This window comes from Stegodyphus dumicola, chromosome 2 (genome assembly GCF_044657685.1).
Source record: "Stegodyphus dumicola isolate Sdum_Otavi_A_Nest chromosome 2, ASM4465768v1".
Lineage (NCBI taxonomy): Eukaryota > Metazoa > Arthropoda > Arachnida > Araneae > Eresidae > Stegodyphus > Stegodyphus dumicola.
In genome coordinates this window covers 53,460,960-53,488,434 of record NC_140769.1, presented here as the reverse complement: position 1 = coordinate 53,488,434, position 27,475 = coordinate 53,460,960, and the positions used below count along the sequence as shown (strand labels likewise).

General features: G+C 34.1%; 1 protein-coding gene across 1 annotated transcript in view; it reads left to right on the top strand.

Annotated features, from left to right (window-relative positions):
• The window catches only part of LOC118200381 (tubulin-specific chaperone A-like), a 54,177-nt gene extending 31,853 nt beyond the window's left edge, over positions 1–22,324 (top strand). Inside the window, exons 3-4 of the mRNA XM_085810657.1 lie at positions 14,571–14,657; positions 22,144–22,324. Of these exons, the coding sequence (XP_085666783.1) occupies positions 14,571–14,657; positions 22,144–22,236 (180 nt within the window). The 3' untranslated portion in view covers positions 22,237–22,324. The remainder of the gene's footprint in view (positions 1–14,570; positions 14,658–22,143) is intronic.
• The last annotated feature ends 5,151 nt before the right edge of the window (positions 22,325–27,475 follow it).

The following is a 27,475-nucleotide window of genomic DNA, read 5'->3' as shown; positions in this document are numbered from 1 at the left end:
GAGCAATTAAGGCATTTAATATCAGCCTTTGCCTCATTTAAAGAAGAAATGAAATTGGGCCAGGAATCCCTCAAGGAAGAAATGAAAGCTGCACAGGAACAAATGAAGTTGGGCCAGGAATCCGTTAAAGGAGAAATGAAATTGGGCCAGGAATCCGTTAAAGGAGAAATGAAATTGGGCCAGGAATCCGTTAAGGAAGAGATGAAATCTTTTAAAAATGAGATGAAAGCAGGTCAGGACGAAATGAAAAGAGAAATTACCTGCGTAATATAAAATAAATTTGAGGCTATGGAAGGCAGAATAGACGCGGTTGAAACTAAAGTTGGACAAATAGAAGAAAGAGTTTCTTCGGTAAAAGAACAAGTAGAAGAAAGAATTTCTTCTGTAAAAGAACATATAGAAGAGAGAGTTTCTGCCGTCGAACAACAAATTGATGATAGGGTTTCTGCTGCCGTCGCCAAAGAAGTTGACAGCCTAAAGAAGTGCATAGCGACGGTAGGAAACAATTCTGAAGGTTTCAAATTTTTATCGATGCCTGCTCGTTCCGTTCTGAAACTATCTACATATGATGAGAAGACCTCCTGGCAGGTGTATAGGACACAATTTTCTATCGTTGCGGATGCGAATGGATGGGATTCCCAAGCTAAGGCCTGTCATCTCGCCGCTTCTCTGAGAGCAGACGCAGCAGATATCCTGCAGACGCTTCCCGAAAATCAAAGGCTCGATTTCGAAGCTCTATCCGGCGCTTTGGAGCTGTGCTTCGGCGAGAAATGTTTAAAAGACTACAGCAGGCTCCAATTAAAATCTCGTCAACAGAAGCTCACCGAAACGCTTCAGGAGCTCGCAACGGATGTTGAAAGGCTGTCACATCACGCCTTTTCGGAGTGCCCGACAGAAACAAGGGAAATCCTGTCCCTGCAATATTTCATCGATGGCATCCGGGACCCTGAAATACAGAAAGCACTGCGAATGGCGGATGTTAAAGATCTGAAAAGCGCTTTAGTGTATGCCATGAAATTTGAGGCAGCCCAGCAAGCCACCCGTCGAGACCGCCATCCAGTCAGAGCTGCTCAAGTCCAGGAGCCAGGGGATCAAGTCACTGCTCGTCTAGACGATTTAACTAGACAACTGAATGCCTTGAGACAGAATATTGGTGACAAGAAACCGACTGTAAAGTGCTGGAACTGCGGTGCTGAAGGACACATCCGACGAAACTGCAGAACACCCCAGGGCACGGATGCTAAGACCGCTCCTAACAAACTGCAGGGAAACTAATTAGTGGCCATCTCGCGGGGCGGAGGTTGCCAGATCATGAAAGGCCCCAGTTTAAAGCGCTTCAGATTTCTGCAGTGAGAGGCGGCAGTAATGGACTTTTCATAATAGGACATATTAATGGAGTTCCCTGCAATATGACGATAGATACAGGAGCCAACGTTACCATCATCCGAAAAGATTTGGCTCAACAACTGGAAAGCAAACTTATCTGGACGCCGCCCTGCGTTACCCTACAGACTGTGTCCGGTGAGAAGATCAACATCGATGGAAAAGTAAATGTTAACATCACGTTTGGAAGTGCCGCTTACCATCACACGGCATATGTAGCAGAGATCACTGATTCTTGCATACTCGGATTGGACTTTCTAAGGAAATACAATTTTTCCTTGGACTTTAAAATAACGAATTGCATTCTACATCTGAGGACATAGCGTTATTTGGAGTCAATGATGAAGTTAAATCTGTCCATAAAATCATAGCACAAGACAATATCACAATACCGGCAAGAACAGAAATTTTGCTTCCTGGATCCATAGCCGAAAACAGAAATTTCCGCTACGGCATCATAGAATATCCCAATAACTGTAATAGCCCAAAAGGAGTACTAGTAGCCTCAACACTCGTCGACCTATCCAGAACGGTTTTTCCGGTGAGAGTCGTTAATGTAACTGAGAAGGGGAGAATTATTAGGAAAGGTGAAGTGGTTGCAGCATGTACTCCAGTAACCACCGTTGAAAGAAAGAGTAACATCCAAGAATCCGTGTCCTCAGAGAGAATTACATCGGAGTTATTGCAGAATGCGCAATTAAACGATAAAGAGAGGAATGCTGCCGATCGCGTCATTAAAGATCTTCAAGTTGTTTTCTCCCGCTCGTCTTCTGACGTGGGTCGAACTAGTTTGACACAACATAGAATAGATACCGGCGATCATCCCCCGATCAAGCAACATCCAAGACGTCTACCGTTTGCTAAACAGGAAGAGGTGCGAACACTGTTAAAAGATATGAAAGAAAGCGATGTCATTGAGCCTTCAGTAAGTCCATGGGCATCTCCCATCGTCCTAGTCAGAAAGAAAGACGGCTCAACAAGATTTTGCGTCGACTATCGCCGGTTGAATGAGGTTACGAAGAAAGACAGTTACCCTCTTCCTAGAATTGACGACATTCTAGACACTCTTTCTGGCAGCAAGTGGTTCTCAACACTTGATTTAAAGAGTGGGTATTGGCAGGTAGAAATACAGCCTGAAGACCGAGAAAAGACGGCATTTACTACGGGACAAGGGCTTTGGCAATTCAAGGTGATGCCGTTTGGACTGTGTAATGCGCCGGCAACATTCGAACATCTTATGGAAACTGTTTTGAAAGGCCTTTCCTACGAAGCCTGCCTCATATACCTGGACGACATCATCATCGTCGGAAAGAGTTTTGAAGAACATTTAGAAAATCTTAGGAAGGTGCTTCAGAAACTGAAAGAAGCCAATCTGAAGCTGAGTCCCGCTAAATGCAAATTGTTCCGAAAGGAAGTGACTTACCTGGGACATGTCATCTCTGCAGAAGGTGTGCGCACGGATTCTGAAAAGGTATCAGCCGTTAAATCCTGGAAACGTCCCGAAAATGTCCATCAGCTGAGAAGCTTCCTAGGGCTTTGCACCTACTATAGGAGATTCGTGAAGGACTTTTCTTCCATCGCAAGACCCCTTCACAAGCTGACAGAGAGCAACCAAAAGTTCTTGTGGACAAAAGAATGCGACGATGCATTTAACAACTTAAAGGAGGCTTTAACATCTGCTCCAATCCTGACGTATCCTCAGCTTGACCGACCATTTATTCTCGACACCGACGCGAGTAATGAAAGTGTTGGTGCTGTTTTGTCCCAAGAAATAGACGGCCAAGAACGTGTAGTGGCATACTGGAGCAAGTGCCCGTCTAAACCGGAGAGGAATTATTGTGTCACCAGGAAAGAGTTGCTCGCCATAGTCAAAGCTGTAGAACAGTTCCATCACTATCTATACGGCAGAAAATTCCTGCTCCGCACCGATCATGCATCATTGACCTGGCTTTTAAATTTCAAGAATCCTGAGGGTCAAATAGCCAGTTGGATACAGAGACTCCAAGAATATGACATCACTATCCGTCATCGTAAGGGATCATCACACGGAAACGCCGATGCCCTGTCTAGAAGACCTTGCCAAGAAAGCTGCCGATATTGTTCCAGGGTGGAAGCGAAATACGAGCTGCTGACTCCGGTCGCAAGACAAATTACAACATCAACATCGGCTGATCGAGAACCGTGGAGTGATGATGAAGTCAGGAAAGACCAGCTGGAAGACCGCAACATTAAACCCATAATTGATTTAATGGAGTCATCAAACAGAAAACCTACCTGGCAGGACATTTCTATCTGTAGTCCTACAACCAAACAATATTGGGCACTCTGGGATTCACTTCACATTCGAAACGGCGTCTTATACCGGAAATTCGAATCGGATGATGGGAAGACGTTCCGATGGCAACTTATACTTCCAAGATCCCGCATTCCTGATGTCCTTAAAGAGTTACATAGCACCCCTACTGGAGGTCACTTTGGAATAATGAAGACCTTGCAGAGAGTTCGTGAGCGCTTTTACTGGAATAATGCAAAGGATGACGTGCAAAAGTGGTGCCGATCTTGCGATGCCTGTGCAGGTCGGAAAGGACCGAGGAGACGCAGCCGAGGCAAGCTGCAACGTTACAACGTAGGGGCACCTTTTGAACGTATCGCCTTTGACATCCTGGGACCTCTGCCACGAACTGCTGATGGCAACAAATACATACTCGTTGTCATTGATTACTTCACCAAGTGGCCTGAAGCTTATCCTACTCCTGATCAAGAGGCTGTCACAGTAACTGAGGTAATGATACAGCACTGGATTTCCAGGTTCGGAGTGCCTCTTCAGTTACATTCCGATCAGGGAAAGAATTTTGCCTCGGCAGTAATCAAAGAACTATGCAAACTACTCGGCATTGACAAAACTCAAACGACGCCATTGCATCCCCAGTCGGACGGCATGGTAGAGAGGTTCAATCGAACCATCCTTAATAACCTCTCATTAGTGGTTTCCAGAAACCAACAGGACTGGGACAAGAAATTACCACTCTTTTTACTGGCTTACCGCAGTGCTGTCCACGAGACTACTGGCTATTCTCCATCACAGATGCTCTTCGGTCGTGACCTTCGTCTGCCTTGTGATCTATTGTTTGGCCGCCCTCCGGATGCTCCTTCATCGTCTGAGGAATATATTCAAGATCTCCAGGCCCGGTTTGAAGTGACTTTGCACGAGAGCGAGTCAACTTGGCGACGGAGAAGATGAAGACCCGCTACGACACAAGAGCTACTGAACATCAGTTCCACGAAGGAGACAAGGTGTGGTTGTGGAATCCGACTCGACGGAAAGGACTTTGTCCGAAATTACAGTCACCTTGGGATGGCCCGTATACAGTCCTAAAAAGGCTGAATGACGTCGTGGTTCGGATTCGTAAGTCTTCGAACTCTAAACCTAAAGTCGTTCATTACGACAGGTTAGCTCATTACTATGGCCATAGTACGTAATGTAAATAATTGTAAATAGTATCAGACCATGGTCCTTTTTGTTTATAAATGTGTATTTAGTATTTGATTTGTATTTAGTATTTGATTTGCATTTAGTATTTGATTTGTATTTAGTATTTGTTTTGTATTTAGTATTTGATAGCATTTGATTTGTTTAAGTTAGTTATTGCATTTATTGTTTATATTGTTTGATATTGTAATGTAATGTTTATGCCTCAGTTGCATTTATGCCACAGTTGTAAGTTTAGCTTCCTGTCCAGGGATTGTACTGCCCGGGACGTGCAGTCCTTGGGAAGGGGGCAGTGTTACGAATTTGGTATTTAAAAAGCTAATGTTAGTTCAATTATAAATTAAATGGTTTTATTTCTCGCGCAGTGCAGTGCGTGACGAATATTAAAAGAAAGCTAAGCCGGAAAAATTAAAAATACAAGAGCGCGTGCGTTAAATAAATAAATATCTCTTTTTTGATTTCGAGAAAGTACTGGAAAATTCTAGCGCGTGATTTTAAAATCTTATAAAAGGAGGAAAACATCTCAGTTTGTAGTAGTTGCTTAGTTTGTTGTTGTTTAGAAAACTGCCGTTGTTGATTATAGCGAATTCGCGGATTAGAGTTCTTTAGCTGTTTTGAATTACGTTCTATTGTACATTTAAGTAGTTAAAAGATAACTACTGTGAGATATTGTGATACTGCATGATAATTTGAGAAAATTTAAGCATTTCTGTTGTGATAATAATAAATTTTTGTTCATTTTTCATCGGACTTGTGCATTCATTTCATAACGAACCCGTACGCACACAACAATATATATATATATGAAATGTAATTTCTCATACATTATTTGTTTTGTGCAGCCGGGGCAACAGGAATGAGACAAATTTTGGAATATAAAGTGGTAGGTTTATTTTAGCATCCATCTCACAAGCGTTCTCCTCGTACCTCGAGCAGAAGCCCAATTTATACATATGTGTACGTCACGAAGCTCCTCCAATCAGCGATATTAATTGAAATCACGAGGTGACGCTATCTTCTCATCAGGAGTGTTCTTAAGTACTTTATGTAATATGACAGATTTATGAGTTTGGCGATTTGGCGGGCGCCAACAGGTTAATATATTTTATACTAAAGAAAGGATTTCGCCAAAATTTAGGAACAGGGATGCAATTTAGGTAGAGAATCACCATCACATTATTAAGCGATATTAATAGAGTTTAATTTAATCAATTGATTTAAAAATATCATTACAGATTATCCCCCCCCCCATCTGAAAAGGCTTGCAGTCGCGGCCGTCGACCCAAGACAGTCCAGATAGTGAGAGCAGAAAATTTAGTTATTAGGAAATTAAGTGAGTAGGAAAACTGATTGGATTTACCTCAAGGGACACAAAATGTTTACATAAAATATGACATAAAATATTTGAATATAATTAATACAGTATATAAAATATAATAAATGATTAATGAAATTATAATATAGTAACTAAGTGCAGAACAAATAAAGCACTAATAACATATTGCTGGTTAGCTACGCGGCAATAGGAAATAGTAATATAACTGAATTTGTAAGTTTATATCTTAGGGCATGCCATTCACAGTTTGTGTATGAGTCCGTACAATCATTAGAGTTATCATTCAGGCTCATCTTCAGTCTTTTACTGGTCTTTGGAGATCTCCGGATCATTTAATTAGCACTAGCAATATGGATCAGCATTGGCACTGAAAACATTTGAGTTTTTATGTCACGATACTAGAGCTCTTATATACTCTTGTTGAAAATACACATTTTGCTAGGTTTTTAACATATTTTGTCACTCTATTTTTCTCTTATTAATGATAACAAAACAAAATTTAACTTCCAACATCCATACCAGTTTTTTGTACACGATGCTGCAGAAACATAAAATGAAATTCAGAAATTTCAACAACTGAAATTTAACTTTTTCAACTGTTGCTACAATTTATAACACAAACATAGGAAAACATGAGCTCAAGGAAATGCGAGGGTATAGTACTCTACTTGTAGTATAGCCTCAATTGAGTGTTTCCCACACGGAAAGTGCATTGAACCTGAAACTCAAGTTTGAAGGAGCCCAGTAAAAGAAAAGGCCAGACAAACTTTGCAGGCACTGAGAGATAAATCAACTATTAAGAGGGACAACAGAATGAAAACTAAAAGAAGGGTTATGGATTGTTTATTGAATTATAAATTTTGATTTATTCATGATGTAATTTAAAGTTTTCAGGTGGATAATAGAACCTTAATTTTGACGCATGTACAATCTCAGTTGGTTTCTTCGTGTGAAAATTTTCCCTGTCGATTTCATAATTAACTTCAGATAATTTATTCATAATCTGATAAGGGCCTGAATAGGGTGAAGTCAATTTTCTAGTATTTGGGTATTCAAATTCCTCGTAAAGGACAAAATCTCCAGGTTGAAATTTAGATTCTACAAATCTGATGTCATATCTAGTTTTATTCTTTCGGTGGTATTCGATAGTTCTTTTCTTTGCTAAAGCCCTTGCTTCATTTAAGGAAGGGTATTTATTTTGATCAATTGGAGATTCAAAAGGGAGGTTACCAAATAGTAAGTATGCTGGGGTGAACTTAGTTACCGTATGAGGGGAGTTGTTATATTCGATAACAACTTGCTCTAGCACTTTAGTCCACGGTACTTTTTTAGAAGAAGAATTTACTTTACATTTTAGTCGACTTACTATTGATTGATTTACTCTTTCTACTTTACCATTTGTCTGGGGATGGTGAGATGAAGTTAAAAGTTGTTTAACATTATGCTTTTTAAGAAATTTTTTGAATCTAGAGGAAGTGAAGGCTGCATTCCTGTCACTCAGAATTTTTTCGGGGACTTGTATTTGAAATATTTGTTTTAGACAATTGGCATAGGTTTCTGAAGTTACACTTTTAGAGGGAAAAGCCCAGACATATCTTGTTGCATGGTCAATAACTATATGTAAATATTTTTTTGTAGAATTATAATAATTAAATCCTCCCACAGTGTCAATAGAGAGACATTCGAAAGGTTTGTCGGTTGGGGGTACGTCTTGCATAAGACCAAATTTTTTCTGTTTTTTCTTTTTATTAAGTTGACAAGTATGACAATGTTTAACAAAATTTCTGATATCTTCGCTAATATGAGGCCAATAATATTGAGGGGTGATTAAGTTAAGCATAATTTGAACTCCCGGGTGACCAAAATTTTCATGGGTTTTATTCAACAATTTTAATCTTAAAGATTTAGGTACTACAATTTTATAAAAATTCTTTTTCTTAATTACCATCATATCATTTATCTCTTGGTAATTTTTTCCGCAGACATTATCAGTTTTTTGTTGTTGGATTATTTCATTTCTATCAAGTAAATGTACATAATGTTGGAGATGCTGCGAAACAGGATGTCTAGAAAGCATGTCAGCTTCAATATTGGTAGAGCCCTTCTGATACTTTACTTCATAATTGAACATACTTAGTTTGAGTGACCAACGGAAGAGTCTACCTTTTAAATTTTTAACATTTTTGAGCCAAACGAGGGCCGCATGGTCCGTATGTATAACAAATTTTTGTCCATGCAGATAGTAATAGAATTTGTCTAGGGCATCTACTATGGCCAAACATTCTAACTCAGTAATCGTATAATTTTTCTCATAATTTCTTAAAGTTCGGGAATGATATGATACAGGATGAAGGACATCATTTTCGTCTGGTTGTTTCAAAACAGCTCCAACAGCAGTTTGAGAAGCGTCAACAAAAATATGACATGGCCTACTGGAATCATACAATTGTAAAACAGGTTTGGAAATCAGTATTCTTTTCATTTCGTCGAAAGCTTTTTGACATTGGTCATCCCATTCCCACTTGACATCTTTTTTCAAGAGTCTGTTTAATGGAGCTATAATAGTTGCATAATTCGGAATGAATCTATGATACACATTCACACTTCCCAAAACTCTTTGTAACTCTTTAGTGTTACTGGGGTTTTTAAGTTTCTTAATAACTTCTATATTATGGTTATCGGGAATTATTCTACCATTTTTTATTTCATAGCCAAGAAATGTGATCTGATCTCGGGCGAACACACATTTGTTTCGATTCAATTTAATATGCTCCTCTTTAAACACCTCAAATAAAATTTTTAAATGTTCTAAATGTTCCTTCTCAGAGGAAGAGTAAACGATTATATCATCAAAGTAACTGCAAGCGAAATTAATTTTATTTTTTGTTAATATTCGTCTAATTGTTCTGTTAAAAATTGCAGAAGCATTTTTGATACCAAAAGGGAGTCTTAACCATTCGAATAATCCAAAATTCGTGCAAAAAGCTAATTTCTCAGTATCTGCAGGGTGAATCGGGATATGCCAGAAACCAGATCTCAAATCAATTGTAGAAAATACTTTTGCTTTACTTAATTTGTCTAACAAAGTGTCAATGCGAGGAAGAGGGTTTGCATCTGTTTTAGCCAGGGAATTCAATTTTTGATAATCTATACACAATCTAGTTTTTTTTCCTTCCTCACGTTTAAGTACTAAAGTCACGGGGGACGAATATGGGCTACAACTTTCTTTAATTATACCTGCTTGTAATAATTGATCAATTTGGGTCTTAATTTCCTCTTCTTCCATAGGGGATGTTCTATAAGGTCTTAATGATACAGGCAAATCAGAATTTAAATTAATTCGTTGAGGTTCAATATTAATTTTTCCTACATCATACTTATTTTTAGAAAACACAGATGAATAATCATTTAACAATTTTTCCAAGTTATACTCTTTGTTATCGACAGTATTAGAAACAGCATTTTTCACATAAATGTTAGACTGAGAAACTAATTCATTTGGATTTGTAGTCCGAGATTTACAGGTTGGAAAATTTCTTACATCATCATCATCATCATTATTATTATTAACACATGGATAAACATTTGTTGTACCACCTTGAAGTTGGAGGTGTAGAGATATGGGTCGGCTGTCAAAATGGCAGTCATCATTAAGTACAATAGCTCTCTGTTTAATTTTTAAATTAGTACAATCAATACTCAACTCAAATAATTTGCATTCATAAAGTCCTAAAATTACATAATTCAAATTATTATCAAGAACAAACAAGGTAATTTGTTTACTAATCCGTCCAATTTTCATTTGTATACAACATATTTTGTTGAAGATTATTTTTCCTTTAGTTTGGGTTACTGAAAATGATCTAACTCTTTGTACTTTTAAACGTAATTGTCTAGCTGTTTTGGAAGAAATTATTGATATGGTGGCACCACTGTCTACAACACACTCTAGACGTTTCTTATTGGGCAAATATCCCGACACCTTTAATAGTCAACTACTGTGAGGGGTTTCTGGGGTTGGTTCTATTGCAAGGGGCGTAACATTAGGTGTATCAGATCTCTCCCTTCTGAAAGGACAAACCTGAAACCAGTGAAAAGCATTTGGGATTCCGTTCCGGGTGCAAAGTCTACAGGGACTAGGTGGCAATGGCAATCTATTTTGAGAATTATAATTATGATGGCTTGTAAATCCTGGACCACTGAACCGATTATAAAAATTACTTGGTCTCTGAAAATGTTGGAAATTGTTGGGTCTAGGAGAATCTTGTCTCACAGTAGCTGAAATTCTACTTCTATTAAATCGATTGTAATCTTGAGAACTGTTCCCAATCGGAGTAACAAATCTGGGAGGTGCACTTTTGATTTGTTGATTTTCGCTAATCTTAATAAGCTTATGGACATGAGTAAGCCAAGAGATGGGGTCAGAGGGTGCGTTGATCGTCATTAAGGATTTTAATTCTATAGGAAGGCCATCCGTCAGACCCTCCAAGATCATTTCATGAGTTAGATTTAATTTTTTACCAATATCTAATTTTTTGCGAAAATATTGCGTTATGTCCTCTTTATGATTGTACTTGTAATTGGCAAAATCACCAAACGTAGTTAAAGTGGGGTCGAAAAAATTTTCCTTTAAAATTTGGACTAATTCCACATATTTAGTAATTTTATGGCAGTTTTTGACATATACGCTAAGTGCATTACCTTTTAGATATCGAGCTACATTATTAAGCTTCCACGTTTCATCTTTATCTAAATGAGTTTTGTTAAAGTACTCAAGCCATGAATTTATATCCATATCATTCTGCGCGTCAAAGGGAATTATACTTGTTTCAGGTTCAGCGCTAGCTGCCCTTAATGAATCATCAGGATCAGAGAGGTTTTCATTAGCCATTATTCTTTTAATAATACTTTCATAAATAAAACTAATAATACTTTATAAATAAAACTAATAATACTTTCATAAATAAAACTTACTTTCATAAATAAAACTAAAACTTACTTTCATAAATAAAACTAACTCAAAAATAATACTCTTTAAATTTTCCCAAAACAATATTAAAACCAAAATACATCCTTTAAATACCAAATTTAAAATACATTTATACCAAAATAATACTTTTTAAAATTTTCAAAATAAAAACACTATTATTAAATCAGTAATTATAACTCAATAGTAATAATATCATTTACATTGCCAATCTTTTTACTAATTGCTTCTGTCTGACTTATTGTGACGAGAATACGAGTGATGAAATCGACACGAAAATACACATTTTTGTGCACTCTTGATTAGATTTTCGCAAAACACGATCAATCACCACACAAGCACAAAGCTCTCGAGAGCAACACAGAACGGCGTAGACGTAGGGAAAGATTTCCATCCTCAAAAGTAGGTCAACGGTAAGAGCACATTTGATGAACGACGAACTTTCGATGGAAACACAAATCACACATCACAGGTGGCAGAAGGATGCTTCTCTGGACGTAAAATAATCTGCAGAATAGCAGAATACAGGTAACAGAAGGATGATTCTCTTGAAGCAAGATCTAGAAGTCGCACAGCGGCAAATTCATCTAAAGTGCGTAACATTTTATCCGTATAATCCTTGGGGTATTTTCTTTTTTAGATAATCCCTTTGAAGGTGGGATCCTACCGGCTTTCTGAAATGTAATTTCTCATACATTATTTGTTTTGTGCAGCCGGGGCAACAGGAATGAGACAAATTTTGGAATATAAAGTGGTAGGTTTATTTTAGCATCCATCTCACAAGCATTCTCCTCGTACCTCGAGCAGAAGCCCAATTTATACATATGTGTACGTCACGAAGCTCCTCCAATCAGCGATATTAATTGAAATCACGAGGTGACGCTATCTTCTCATCAGGAGTGTTCTTAAGTACTTTATGTAATATGACAGATTTATGAGTTTGGCGATTTGGCGGGCGCCAACAGGTTAATATATTTTATACTAAAGAAAGGATTTTGCCAAAATTTAGGAACAGGGATGCAATTTAGGTAGAGAATCGCCATCACATTATTAAGCGATATTAATAGAATTTAATTTAATCAATTGATTTAAAAATATCATTACATATATATATATATGTGTGTGTGGGGGGGGGGTTAAAAAAGTGTAAATCAAAGCAATAGCTCTTTAATTCACCCTCTCTATTCTAAAAATCGTAATGCCTTTTTCTGCAATGCATCATTTCGAGATTAATCCATATCATATGACTTGCATAGTTTTTAATGTGGTCTCCTGGTTTCTACACATATAGTTAAAAAAGTTTTATACTTATTATAAAAAAATAATATTATAACAAGTTTGACTTTCATATGAAAAAATTTGATCGAGTTATTTAATTTCAAAATTTCAAATTTTATGTGTCATTTTCAACTTGCCTTGAGGAATCGGTTAATTAAATTAAAATGATTTGAGGAAGTAAGTTTAAATGAAGTGCAGAAAAATTTGTAGGTCATACAAGGATGTGGTGTTCACATTAGATTTTTTATTTCATTGTACCTGTCATTTTTTCTCAAGAAAATGATCAACTTAGAATGCAGTTGTAAAGGGAAGTGGCCTTTTTCTGTGCAATAAACTCAAGAATTTGATGCAGCTAGTAGAAATGTCTCAATTCTGACATTTTCTCTTTCTATACCAAATGACAAGTTTCCCATTAAAGATGGTGCACCTTATTTTAAGGTATTCCTTTGGAACGGGTGGGAGTTGAAAGGAATCGTCCCACAGGACGGGATTTGTGTCACTAAGCCTAACTGTAGGAATAAAATTACAAAAAAAGTTTATGTCCTAGCATCATAATTTTTTATACTATTTTAGATTATTATTTAAGCCGTCATACATGTTAAAATTAGCATTTACTAATATTTATCCTTTAGTTTACGTGAAGATATATTTAAAAAAATTGCTTACTTTGAGAAATAGTTTTCAGAAGCGCTATTCAAATTATTCTAATGCTTTAATTGATAAAATACATAAATAAACTTTTAAAGTAATTAAAAAAAGTACAAGACAGATTATTTACAGGAAGAAGTTGTAGGATTCTCCAGTGTGTAATTCTAAGTTACAGTTGAAAGTGAAGAATTTTGAGAACTAATAAACGAATAATCGCTTGAGTTCATATACAGGAAACAACGAGTAAGAAGGGTGAAATAACCCTTTATTATTCCAATTGAAGTTTAACAAAGCACCATCTTGGAGTTGTACAATAAAGTTGACTCTTGGTCTTGAACTTAAGAATTAAACTAAACTAATCTTAAGTAAAGAGATATAGCCGAAGCTATCAGAATTCTAACAGAGTTGGCCCCTTAATGCTAATTGACTGCGTAGCTATCAAGGTCCTAAAGTACGGCCGAGTGTAACAATAGCTTACGAGAGAGTAGCCTAAAAGGCGGATGCATGCAGCCAGAATATCTAGTATATCTCTCACTAAGACTGTAGAACTTCACGGTTATATACCGCTCTTCCTCATTACCATTCAGACGTGATTTTAAAACTACATTCTGGCTGGAAGTGGTAAGTTGAAGTAAGAGTCGATAGAAAAGGAAGTTTAACTCAAAATTTAACTGTTAATAGAATTAACATAATCCTTAAAAAGTAACAAAATCTTTCACTTGAACTGGAAGACAGACACTTAGTGAGTGCAGGCTTTAACAAAATGATGCTAATGTGATTCTATAGGCCTTGAACTTACTTTTTTCAAACTACAAGGGAAAAATTACAAAAATAACAGTTAATTTATATCCTTGTGCAATAAAAACAAAGCATGACTTATCAAGAATCAAATGAAGGTGCAGATGCTACGAATCTGTTGTGACACTGCAGTTATCCATAATTGATACCTAATCGTGCTGCTTGGTGAGTTTTGCAGTCAATGGAATAATTCATAATTAACCATACTTTTAAATATTTTTCTTTTATGAACATGCTTATTATAATAAATCATTAGGTACTGTGAAAATATTTCTTATATGTTACCAGAACTTGTGTGTTTGTCATCTATTCACACACCATGTATTATACATTATTTCTTTTATGCAATCAGAATACATTTAAAATTTGAAAGATCTGAGGTTTTATTTCAGTTATTTCCAGTTTTTGATACTTCTGTATTCTGTAACCCTTTAGATAAGTAGGGAATGCCTATAAATCATATGCTGTGTAGACTATGAAGTATAATATAGTTTTTGAATTCATATTTTAAATTTTCTTATCATAATCATACCAGTATCTCAAAGGTTATGATGACTAATATGAAGTTGGTTTTATGATTTTCTCTGATTTGTTTTTAGAGTTTTCCCCCTTCCTTCCTCAGTATTTTTTTTTTTTTTTTTTTTTAACAGGAGGAAGTTATAAAAGAATCAATAATGATGATTCCTGATACTGTGAAACGTTACCAAATGGCACGTAATGAACTACAAGAAATTCTTGTAAGTAATTGTATTCTGTAAGTGTAATTATTCCGTAGTTTTTTTATGCTAAGTTGGTATGTATAGCTTTACTGATTTATCAATAATCTTGGCATTGTTTAAATAACAGGTGATGTAATTATAACTAAGTACCAAGAATTATTGTGCATGGGATTAATTTCTACATGTTTCTAAAAATGTATGCACATTTTTAGAATTATTTCAATAAAGAATTTAAAAAAAAAAAAAAAAAAAGCAAGTGTTTCGGGGGAAAAAAATTCTGATGATAGCTTATTATTTAAAATGAGCAATATCATCTACTACTTTTAAATTTATTTTTCTTTCAAAATGTCGCATGTAAACAAGCTGTGGATTAAAAGCTATGTTTTTGCATTTTCCAAAGAGAAATATTCCTATTCTATAGTTAAAAAATGTTGTGGAATGGATGCACATTTATTTAAATTTAGATTATTTTCTAGTGTGTTGTATAAATTAAGCAACAGAAAATATATCAGAAAATCTTGGTAAATACGAAAACAGGAATGAAAGTTTTTTTTTTTTTTTTTTTTTTTTTGTTTGTTTTTGTTTCATAAGCTAAAATTGTATACTTAACAGCTAAATAAAAGGCTGACTGCATCCCTGCTTCTGAAACTATGAAATTCTCCACTGGTTGGGAACCCCTATTTTACTTCCTTCCCTCTGCCTGTATAATTATCTCCTGTTGTTAGCAGTGGGTTATTTCTATTAATTGAATTCAAAATTATTTTCCAGGACTGTTGTCCACATAGAATGATAGGCACTTTTTTGTTGAAACATGACCTGGTAATGATTATTCCTGTTATGAATTTCTTATGGTACTTTTCCGTTTTGCCGTCGCAAATTTCGCCAAGCAGACTTTATTGGCGACAACACACAGTATACACATAAAATATGTTAAGAAATGTTAGTTCTAAGAATTTTTTACTTTGAAGACATTTTAATATTGTTTAAAATTTTGTAAAAAGCCAATAAATAAAGACAATAAATTTATAAAAAGACTTTTAAGAATTTACTATGCTTTCATGGTACAACATCCTGATTCGCCATTTTATATCACTTGACACCAAGTGATTTCATCTCACGTAAATTACGCTACAAAAATCGTAATTCTCTCATTGATTATATATATTAATTTCAAGTTAAATCTTAATTTGTAATACAAGTTTAAACGCAAGAATTATTTCAATTGGTACGAAAAGTTTACTCAGAAATTATGTGGAACTGCAGTGCTTTATTTTGCTAGCGCATTCTCATTAGAATGGATGGACTTAACCCTTGACTTTGCCTATTCTATATTTTCGGGTGAGTGGTGTAATTGCATCCTAATTGACTTAATTACCTCGAAGGGCCAAAGGGCATAAAATTGAACTACCTGGTAAAAATTTTATGTAATTGTATGCCAGTATTGAAAAAAACAATCAATCTGATAAGAAATGGCTGCGACTTGCTTTGAAAAAATGAGGCGTAAAAGGTTACCAACGAGGATATTTAGTTTGTCATCGGTTGTACATTTACTGAGACTTTTTCGCCTGCGCTGGCAAAATGGAAAAGTATCTTTCCTCCTCTTTTTTTTTTTTTTTTTTTTTTTTTTTTTTTTTTTTTTTGAGTTTGTGGATTTGATTACGATTTTAATGTGTTTTTTATGGTGGATTTTTTCTTATATATTTGATTTGCTTTGTAATACGATCCTATACATTGAGTTTGATTTTCCATTATATTAGCTTGAATGTGGATATTGTGTATTCACAATGTATGTCTTTTTCGAATTTTATTTTTAACTCTTCAGGTCAATCTAGATGAATGGTGCTGAGGTTATTGAAAAGTTTGTTACTATATTTCGTAAGTTTTGATGTAGCAAGTGTTAAAAACATTTTTGTTGATATAGAAGTTCAGATTAAAAATATTATTAATAATAAAAGATTTAAATGTTGAAGGATTAATTTTGTTGATTTTTCCCCTTAAGCTTATCTATTGGGTTTCGTGTTCGAGTTTTTAAATTTGAAATCTTCATTCAAGGGTTCTTTTTCACATCTATTGCACTCAGTGTCATAGCTATATTGAAGTGGTTGTACTGAAAATGAATAATGTCTGATAAGTACTATGTGATGTGTTCATATTTTGTTTTACATAACTTGGGTGTGGAACTTTAAACATTGTTAAAAAGAAAGGTCTTGTAATTATAATAAGATACGGTACCATTATGGGATTGCTGGTTGGCTTGTGGTAATGTAATAAGTTATATCATTTGGTTGTTATGGTAAGTAAGGAATTAAGTAGTGTTGTTTATTTCTTTGTTAGTTTTAATTTGTATATAAATTAAGAAAGGCATCAAATATATGAGATAGAAATACTTTAAATGTCATCTGTGTATTTTTTCTAAAATAAGGGATTTAGTGGATAAGTGAAAAATAATTTCTGCAGTGTATTTCCGTGCATGTCTCATCTAAAACTGGAAGCTTAGGAGCTTTTGTAAAGACTCTTGCTGTTTAAACATTTGTTGATAAAAATTTGATAAAAATTTTCATATAGCATTTGTTGTTCAGATTTCTTTAGAATATCCCAACTAAAGCACTGGATTTAATATGATTACAAAAATACTCTGTTTTTAAAAAATGGAAAATATTTTCATATGCTTACAACAGGCAAATGTTCCTGAAGAAATGAAAAGCATGTTCAGTTAAGTCGATTTAACCCGGCGGAAGTCGCACCAAGAAAAGTTACTAGAGTGGGCGCGTGGAGTATGACATATCCCAATATTTAAAATACAATAAAAAGAGTATTATTTAGTTTTAAAACTTTTTTTTTGTTCTCGTGTATTATAAATAAGTGAATAATAATTAGGTTTCAAAAAAATTAATTTCCGAAATAATCTTAGGGTTAAAATTAAGATAAATGAAAATAATAAAAAAATAAACATCATGCCTCCAAGTTTCGTTACATCTATAATACACCATGCTTATTTTATTTCTTCACACTTTGAACGAAATACATTCATGTGTTCTTGGCACAGAATATTTTCACATTTTAAACATTGCATTCACATTCTTCTGTCTTTGGCACGAGGGCAAAAAATTTATCACATCTTTCATACTTAGTTGTTTCTAATTTCATGTATTCGTTTTAATTCTTCGTCGAAACTTCTGCTTTTGTTTTGCATGCAATACGTCAATTTCTTGGAAAAGTGTTAATCTCTGATCTTTGTTCTATACTTTTTTTCATTAATTGTAATGCTAAGTCCTTCAAAAACAGACTTCTGTTTCTGGTTGGTGGATTAGCAGTTGAATGTAATATAATTCAAGCATTTATTACAGCAACATTCAGTGCAGGAAAGAAAATTACCATTGGCCACCTCCTTGTTATTCTGGCAATTGAATAATTGGCTGACATTTCATTCCCCATATCCACTGCTCCTTTAGTCATATTATTAAAACATATAATTCCTGACGTTCTATTTTCTCCAATAGTATCATCTATAGTATGATCGTTATATAATGTTGAAAGCATAAGAACAGTTTTTCCCTTTTTAGGAACATCAGGAATTAATGTTTTATCTTTTTGGAAACCAAAACATTGTAGAAAATATTCTTAGTTTCATATTCAGTTTCCGAAATGCAATCTTCATCGCTTTCAAATATTTCTAATAAATCTCACATGCGTTGCATCTCCAGTTTATAGGGACTCATTCTTTTTACCATAATGCAGTTAGAAATTTTTAAGAATTTAATGTCAAGTACTTTAAAATCACTTGCGAGTAGAAATATTTACTGTTACACTCTAGAAATAAATTTCTGAACTACATATTCAGTCAGAAAATTACTTAAACGGACAGGCGCATGGGGTGTGTCATACCCCAGTTCCAACAAAATACCGATAAATCTTTTTCTGAAACACACAGGCAAAGAAAAAGCTGTTCTGAAAGTCAACCACAACTAGAAACTCAGCTACTGAAAGCATCACAGAATTTCAGTTTCACAAGTTAGGAATATTCCACTTTTATGTAGGATTGGGATATGATACACCCCACGAGCCTTCCCGCAGGTTAAGAATGCTGACAAGATTGGCATTTCATCACTGTAGTTCATTTTGCAGCTTTATTACAGTTTAGTTAAGTGTTACGTGAAGGAACATTGAATTTTGGTTGTGAAAACTCATTACAAGAATGGTGAGTGTTATACACAGACTTTTAGGAAGCTTTGTTTGAAGAACGGTTTCTATTTTTGTTATAAGTTTAGTCGTAAAACTTTGAACAGTTGCTTAAGTTTTCCTTAAGGCTGTGTTCAGATCTGGTATAAATGTCATAACTGCTGCTTGGTGCTTCCCCAACTTCCAAAAATTTTGTCGTCCCTAAATTCTGCTGTCCAGTGCCGACATATTCTGTGGTCGCTTCTGGATTTATGGTGAATAACATATCTGAGCTGAGCTTCATTTCTAGATAACCAGACGTAGCTACATCGCAAAAACTGTTTGGGGGGGTTGGCATAAAGTTTAGTTTTCAAGCTTATGCCAACTTGGTATAAGAATTGACCAATCAGAGCGAATGCACAAAACCTATTAAGCGGGAAAACAGAGTGGGAAAGCTGTAGACGTATCCAGGCATGTGCAAATTTAGCTTTTCTAATTAGCTACACCTTAGATTCTGTCTCACAAGTGTGAACAGATCTTTCGCATTTTATGCCTTATGACTGTGCCTTCATGACTTATACAGCCGTAGCCGAACAGTTCAAACTTCATAATAATAATAAAAGTTCTTTCTTACCCTCAAAATGAAAACTTATGTCAGCCTGCACATTATGGGTGGCAGAAAAGCTGAATTCTATCAAATCTGGTTATTGTGGGTTCTAGCCGAGTATTATACTGTGGATTTTAGCCTAGTAGTAATTCATGGGGTTCATGAATTAAGTGATGAAGCTTGATTCAAAAACAACAATGAATGTTTTTTTAAAGAGGAGCAATTGATGTTTCTGTCATTATAGTCCAGAATTTCGTGCCATATTAATTAAAACAGTAATGCAGCATTCTCTGTGCATAGCACCTTCTATACATATGAATCTAGTACAGGCACTTTATGGAATATAAAAATTGGCTGAGATGTGCAGTTTCTCTTTCTCTGTATCATATGAAGACTCTTTAATTTGGTCATGTATATTTTATTCCTCTTAAATAATTGATCCCTTTAAAAAATGATGGAATTTGTAAAAAAAAAATCATATAAAGCCCAAAATCCGGACTGGTTGGGACTTCAGCGATTCGGATTTGGGATTTTTCCGGATAATTGATCATCAATTTAAATCTGGTAAGATGTCATGCAGAAATTATACAATTAAAAATATGAAATCGTAATTTATGAAATAAAGAACAATTGTGATCTAAAAGGTTTCAAAAATTACAAAAAAAGCTTAATATTTATTTGTGTACTTTATTAAGCATTTCTTTCAATGTAAGTTAAGATGCTGCCACAAAAAATTCAAAAAGTTCCTTTTTCTTTTTTCTTGTGTCACATACTGTGGACTTTCCAATGCCATACTCCTCGCATAATTTTGAATTAATTTCACTTTTTGTTTAATGGACTTTGAAACATGGTTTCACTTTGTAGATCCTTTGGCAACTCCAGAATTGGAAACTGTTTTCGACATAATCGAAAGTTCAAGCTTAGTTTTTATAAAATTGCCGTAATAACAGTCTGCAAAAAATAATAAGCTGGATCAAATTAGAAGATCAGGGAGCAGTGCAGTCTGCTACATTAATTGAAATGCCTTAGAATCAGTAAAGATAATTTTAGCATACCTTAATAGCTTCAGTTATGCATTATTGGCTGTGTATCACAAAATTGGGGACGAAAGCCAAGTTGTTTTGTTCGCTAAATTTTGTCTTGCTCCTAATGCATACTGAATGAAGCCTGAATTGTATTAGTTTACTTATTTACTATACCTATGTTTATTTCTTGCACATGCTTCAAACTAATCTGAGTCCTGAATAAATAAACTCCCACATATACTTAAGGTTTTATCTAGGGCCAGCGCTCAATAACCACCTGGTGCAATCTCTACAGGTCCTAAATTCTGCTAAAGTGCTTTCCTAAGTTCTAAATTTTCACAGTGCTTTGGATTCCAGTGCTTTCCCTAAATTATAAAAACTTCTCATCTCTTAATTTTGCTGCTTCCCCAACTTCCAAAAATTTTGTCGTCCCTAAATTCTGCTGTCCAGTGCCGACATATTCTGTGGTCGCTTCTGGATTTATGGTTAATAACATATCGGTTATTCTTAATTAAAATAGCACTTAATGTAATATTTTGGCCTATGAGTTTCATTAACAAAATCTATTTTTAGCATATTAAAAGAAATTTTTGTTGAATTTTTCCTCGTCAACATTTCTTAGAGCATTTAAAAATCTATAATCATTGCCAAACATAATGTTAGCATAAAAGGTTGCCATACTCTTGTTATTCAATTACTAATATAAAAAAAGTTTAGACATCACAACATGAGTTATTACCGAAGCTGTCATGCATTGATAAACATGCAGTGATGAAAGCAAAATATAAATAAATAATGACTCGCCAGGTCGGCATCAGGGATGTAAAATAGGTGAATGTTTCAGTTTGAGATGTGTGCCAAGTAGACATTCAGCTAGGGAGCCAAATTATTAATCTCACAAATTTATGCTTCCATGATTTTTTTACCATAACGAGGTATTTTACTTAGTGCCGAAGTGAAATTAAGAATCAGAATTTTTAAGTGAAAATCTTTTATTATGGAAGGAAAAAAATGCGTAAAGCATTAATAATAATAATAAAAAAAAAGTTTGAGGCTTTGAGGTCCAGATTTTAGATCATGCCGGATAATGGATGTCCAGATTTCGGACATTGTACTGTGCAGTGTATTTTGTGATTATTATTATTATTTTTTTTTTTATATAAAGGAAAATGCTAAGGCATTGGTTGTGTAAAACTAAAATCTAGGATATTTTATAGTCTCACTGAAGGGAGATTTTCAGTTAGTAAAATATTATGTACCTTTATGGGCAAAATTTATGGAGTGAAATTAGTTGCAAGGATCCATTTAAAACTGTGTTGGGCTTTGCTGATGATGCATTTTAACCACTTGCACTAAAAAGACGTGCGACGCACGTCAAGATGCTTTTGTCTCAAACTGCGCACAAAAATGAAAATAACGTGGTGCACATGTTGCCTAACAACGAGATTGTTTATTTCTCGAGTTACAGCTCTGGATTGCACTCGCAGACGCGGAGCGGCGTAAATGAGACACTTTACCGCTTGTTATATTGTAGCGCACGGCACCGCAACCATGAAGTTTAGTCATAGTGCAAGTGGTTAATTGCTTTCTATTTTCGTACATGTATCCTAGTTCTCTTGTGATTTATCTGAGTACTGTTCCCATCATTTCAAAAAAAAAAAAATATATTATTAAATATGATAGGTATGAATAAATGTTATTTTTACTTATTTAGGATAATGAACTTGAGCTTGCTGAAAGTGAAGAATACCAGGCTGCTTTAGAAGTTTTAAAAGAAACATCCAAAACTATTGAATCTTCAGATTAGGGTGTATTTGTTAATATAAGCACAATTTATGTATTATATTCATTTAATATTTGTATAACATTTTACAATAAATATTTACACAGTTGAATTTGCTGTTTTTATTAATTTTTTAAAAAAGTATCAGATGTAAAGGACATAATGCTTTAAAAATCTTAATCTTTACTCTGCTTGATTGGTTTAATACCAATTTTAATAAGTTTTTCAGGAATGAATTTAATTCACCAGGTAATGCAGGAAAGGAACCTTTGATATAATACTTCTCATTTTAATGTATAATATTACTAATATTTTAAAACTGTTTATTTATTGTTTGTTTACCTATTATTACTTATTTTTTTAAAGAAATTAGCATTGTAAAAAGCTTTCAGAAAGTTACTGTAAAATTTTAAAATATGAATTTTATGCATCAAAATCTAAAACTAATAACTTAACACTGTACATTAGAAACATTATAATTTTGATTCTAAGATAGATTCTTTATCTTTTCGTCCAGTAGCTAAAAAGCTTTGATTTACTGATGTAATTCAGTCAGTTTTATTTTGTAGTATCATACACTGAACAATTGCTTGTTGAGTAATTAAAATAATCTTTTTCCTTAAAAAAGCTTCATGAAAATTAAATTATTTTAAAAGTTGTTTTACCAGAATGTCAATAAAGTAAATGATGAGTATATAGAAAACATCCAGCATCGCTGTAAATGCAAACAGATGGTATAAGGTGATTTATATAGTTAAATGTTTCCTGTAGTAATACTGTTTCACCTGTTCATATGATCTTGTCTGTGGGTAGTATTTAATAATTATGGCCATTTTATTCGGCATCTGTACTAATTGTAATTCTATATATTAATTATAGTTTAATTACTCTTTGTTTTTTTTCCTTTTTAAGTTTTTATTTTTTGGACAGTTTTATATATTTATTCTATTTTAATTTATGCCAGAATTTTAAAATTCAACTGTTGTGTTGTATCAGTTTCTGTTAAAAATTTTCAGTGCATGTGATATCAAATATTTTTTTTTTTTTTTTTTTTTTTTTTTTTTTTTATGAATGGGAGTCATTTGCCCATAACAGCATTGGCCACAACTAAGGCCAGAAGTGGTGGCCATTTTATTATGGAGGCACTCAGTAGGCGGTCATTGTTACCTCCTATGAAGGGATAGACAATTTTACATGCATGCCTTCTTTGGGATTCGAACCCGGGCCCTTTGGTATTTTTTGGTTAAATTGATTAGTGCATTTCACAGCATTGGCCACAACTAAGGCCAGAAGTGGTGGCCATTTTATTATGGAGGCACTTAGTAGGCGGTCATCATTACCTCCTATGAAGGGATAGACAATTTTACATGCATGCCTTCTTTGGGATTCGAACCTGGGTCCTTTGGTATTTTTTGGTTAAATTGATTAGTGCATTTCACAGAGGAAGAAGTATTCCTCGAGAAATTTTTTACTGTTAAAAATTTTCAGTGCATGTGATATTAATTTTTAGTTAAATTGATTAGTGCATTTCAAAGAGGAAGATGAATTCCTCAAGAAGATTGTCAATAACCTATTTTTTTCCTTTCAATAATGCCTTAAACTTAATGCTAAATAAAATAACATGCTAAAGAAAAGTTGAAGATACTAAAGCAACAAGAATCAGCATTGTATCTCCATTGAATTTTTTTTTTTTTTTTTTTTTTTATTTCCAATGCCCCTGCATCCAAAACAGATATAATATATTATAATAGAATGACTGATTTATTTTCATTTTAATTACTTGAAAATTTTAACAGTCAATTGGATAAATTTGTTGAAGTACTTGATTTAGCTACTGAGATAAAAAAAATAACTTTTTAGTATTGAACAGAAGAATTTATAAGTGAGTGTGATTGATGCAGAGTACTTGACTTTTAATTCCTTGAATGGAACATGTGGAAAAAAGACTTTTTTATAAACAGTAATTTCCTGATGCTATCAATATTGTGATTGAAATACCTTATTTTGTAGTTGGAATATCTGAAAATAATTTGAATGTGAGGAAAAGAAAACTGAATTGAGGGCACATGGAATATTTCAATAGGTTAAATGAAGCACTTTTGGTATTAGGTTGAACAACTTCTAAGTTATGTTCAAGGCCAACTCCTTTCACCTCTCATATGACCCCTTTATCTCAATTAGGGACAACTAGTGGCAATGTCGCTAAGCACTGGTAGTTTGACTTGGGTTCCAGATGAACAACAGACTGACTGCATGGTTTTTTTTTTTTTTTTTTTTTTTTTTGGTTTTCTCCCATGTGTAAAATGAATACATGTTAGTTTCCCTTAAATGTTTATTCGCTTAGGCAGGTAACCCTAATGTGCTTTGCCAGTAACAAATGAACCAAGCCAAATCTTACCACAAATGTCTTCTTTATTTGTCATTAAATTATCACAGAAGGAGTTGGACATTTATTCGCTCATTATGTAAATGTCTACTATATATTATATATGAAAAATCCTGCTGTCAGTGCCTGTGTATCCCAGTGAGACCACCTCTGAAAGTGATGAACGTTTCTCAGAACATTTTTAAGGACTTTGGAAAATGAAAATTCCAGACTAACTCAAGAGTTAGACATTAAAAAATATATTTTAAATTAAAAATAAAGGAAACATACATTGCAGATATACTTCGGTTCTCTTTTTTAAGTAAAAGAAATATCTACTTATTGTCAGTTCATAAAACTTTTTTATTTTTGTTGAATAAAATTAAAATTTAAAAGAATTTTACATATTAAAAGTTTTTGTACGAGGTGTGACAAAAAAAAGGGGTACTAAGCATGTAGCTTGAAAACAGAGTGGAGTTGGCAGCAACTGTTTTGGCAACGTCATGCCACACACCTCCTCTATCCATGCGACCAGTTTCGTCTTAACAGACCACACCAGTGGGCAGTACTGCGTGATCGAGTGAGCGCGTGCAATTGCATTCTGCCAGAAAAGTGTCTAATGTAAAAACCGAACAATCAACATCAAGTTTCTTGTGAAACTTAAGAAATCGGCCATGGAGGAAACATTTCAAATGTCAATCGAAGCTTATGGAGAGGAAGGAAACTTTGTCTCATGCATGTGTGTTTGAATGGCATAAATGGTTTTTAGGAGAAAGGATGGAATTTAGTGTGGATGATGATGAACGTGCTGGACGCCCAAGGGTGTGGGTCCAGCATATTCATCATGATTGAATGGGTTTCCAGTGATCGGATTGTTAATCAGAACTACTACATTAAAGCTAAAAAGACTTTGTGAAAAAAATTAAGAAAAAAAAAAAAAAAAAAGGCCACAGTTGTGGAGTGATGAATGGCTATTGCACCAGGACAATGCACCTGCTCACACGGCCCTATCGGTCAAGCAGTGTTTCTGACCAACAAAAAAATTACTGTGATGGGACATCCTCCTTATTCACCTGATTTGGCTCCATGGGATTTTTTATTTCCTAAAGTTAAATCTTGCTTAAAGGGAAGCCATTTACCTCACCTGAAGAGTTTCAGGCAGAAACGATAATCTCATGAAGAGTCTTCCAAAAGCCTCGTTCCAGAACTGTTACCAGCAATTGCAGCACCGAATGCAAAAGTGTGTGAGTGCTGAAGGGAACTACTTTGAAGGTGATAATGTCATGGACAACTGATTCTGTAAGTACAATAATTTATTGAACCAGTTTTTTTTTTTTTTTTTTTTTTTTTTTTGGTGTGTGCATGTGTGTGTCACACCTTTTATTTCGTTTTTTGGCGTAGAATAGTATGAACACAAGAATGTTAAAATATTAGAAGAAATATATGTTACCATTTGAAAAATTAAAACAAGTATTCAGAAAGAAGCTAGCACACACTAGCCGAGAAAATTGCAGTTAGAAATTTTACAGTCTATAAATAAAGACTTTATGTAGAGTATTAGATAGTTTAAGGCACTAACTAAAACGTGTTTAATTTCTCACACTTGCGGTATGAAAATATATTTGTTGCAAGATTTTACTTAGAAGGGCAAATAAAGTAATCTTTATGTTTAAAATGAGTCTCACTAGCGCTAGGGATTCTGGTACCTCCTTGTGAATTCGAAAAAAGAATCTTTCAGTAATTTTTAATTTTTATTTTTTCTTCCTGTTAAATGAGATTTAATGGGAATATTGAAGGAGTAAAATTAAACTTTAAATAAACCTGCTGCTTAAATTTTTGTGAAATTATTTTTTTTTACATTTAAACATTACCTGTTGAATTTTCGCTTGTTAACCTTGCTAAATTTACAAGCTAATTTGTAAGTGATGTACTTAAACTGACATCTCTTTTGATTATAAATTTTAAATAGATAAATAGTGAATTCCATGATATTGGGATCCACTTCCAATATTATAAAGCAATAATTACTGATTACATTAAGATTTGAAGCTATTTCAGATTTATATATTTCTTATAATCTTGTATTAATATAATATCCTAATTTATTATATTTCTTTTTGGAAATTAGAAGTTTTGAAATTACCATGGTTTTTTATAACAATTGGGTTGGATCAGCATTTCTCAAACTTTTTTCAAGTGAGGGCCACTTTTATAAATTAGAATGTTCTGCAGACCATCTTGTTCTGGGCCCATTTGCAAGCAATTTTTTTTAACATATGTCACTGCCAATATACTTATATTTTTAGTTACAGTTAATTAAAATTTATTTCATTTGGTATTAATTAGTTAAATTAATAGAAGAAAAGTTATATTTGTTTTTAATAATTCAAATTGTTAAAGTTTGGATAATCTTTATCATATTAACTAAAAAGTAAACAAATTTTGGTCCCTACGTTAATGAGATCAGTGATTTATGTTTGTACTTAGTCTTGTTAACAGAAGTCTGAAATCAGGACGTACATCAAATCAATTTCTGTCCTTTTCTTATACAGATACATAGATGCAGACTGAATTATAATTTTTAAAGCACCATTGTACAATTTCAATATATTATGTTTCTGCTGGTTAATGAGGTCCGGAAACTAACCAGACCTTCTGCTAGGAATTTCATGTTAAGTCTGGTGTCATTAGAGAGTTCAATTTACTGCTGTTCTTCAATCAATGACAGCTTGTTTTCGAAATCACAATGGAAAGGATCAAGAACCAATTGAAATTCTTTTTACTTAACGCATGAAAATAAATTTCAAATTGTGACCTCAGACTTTTGAGATGTGAGCATGTCATGGCATAATTGTTTTCCAATAATGATATAATTTTCTACTAAAAAAAGATTCTAAG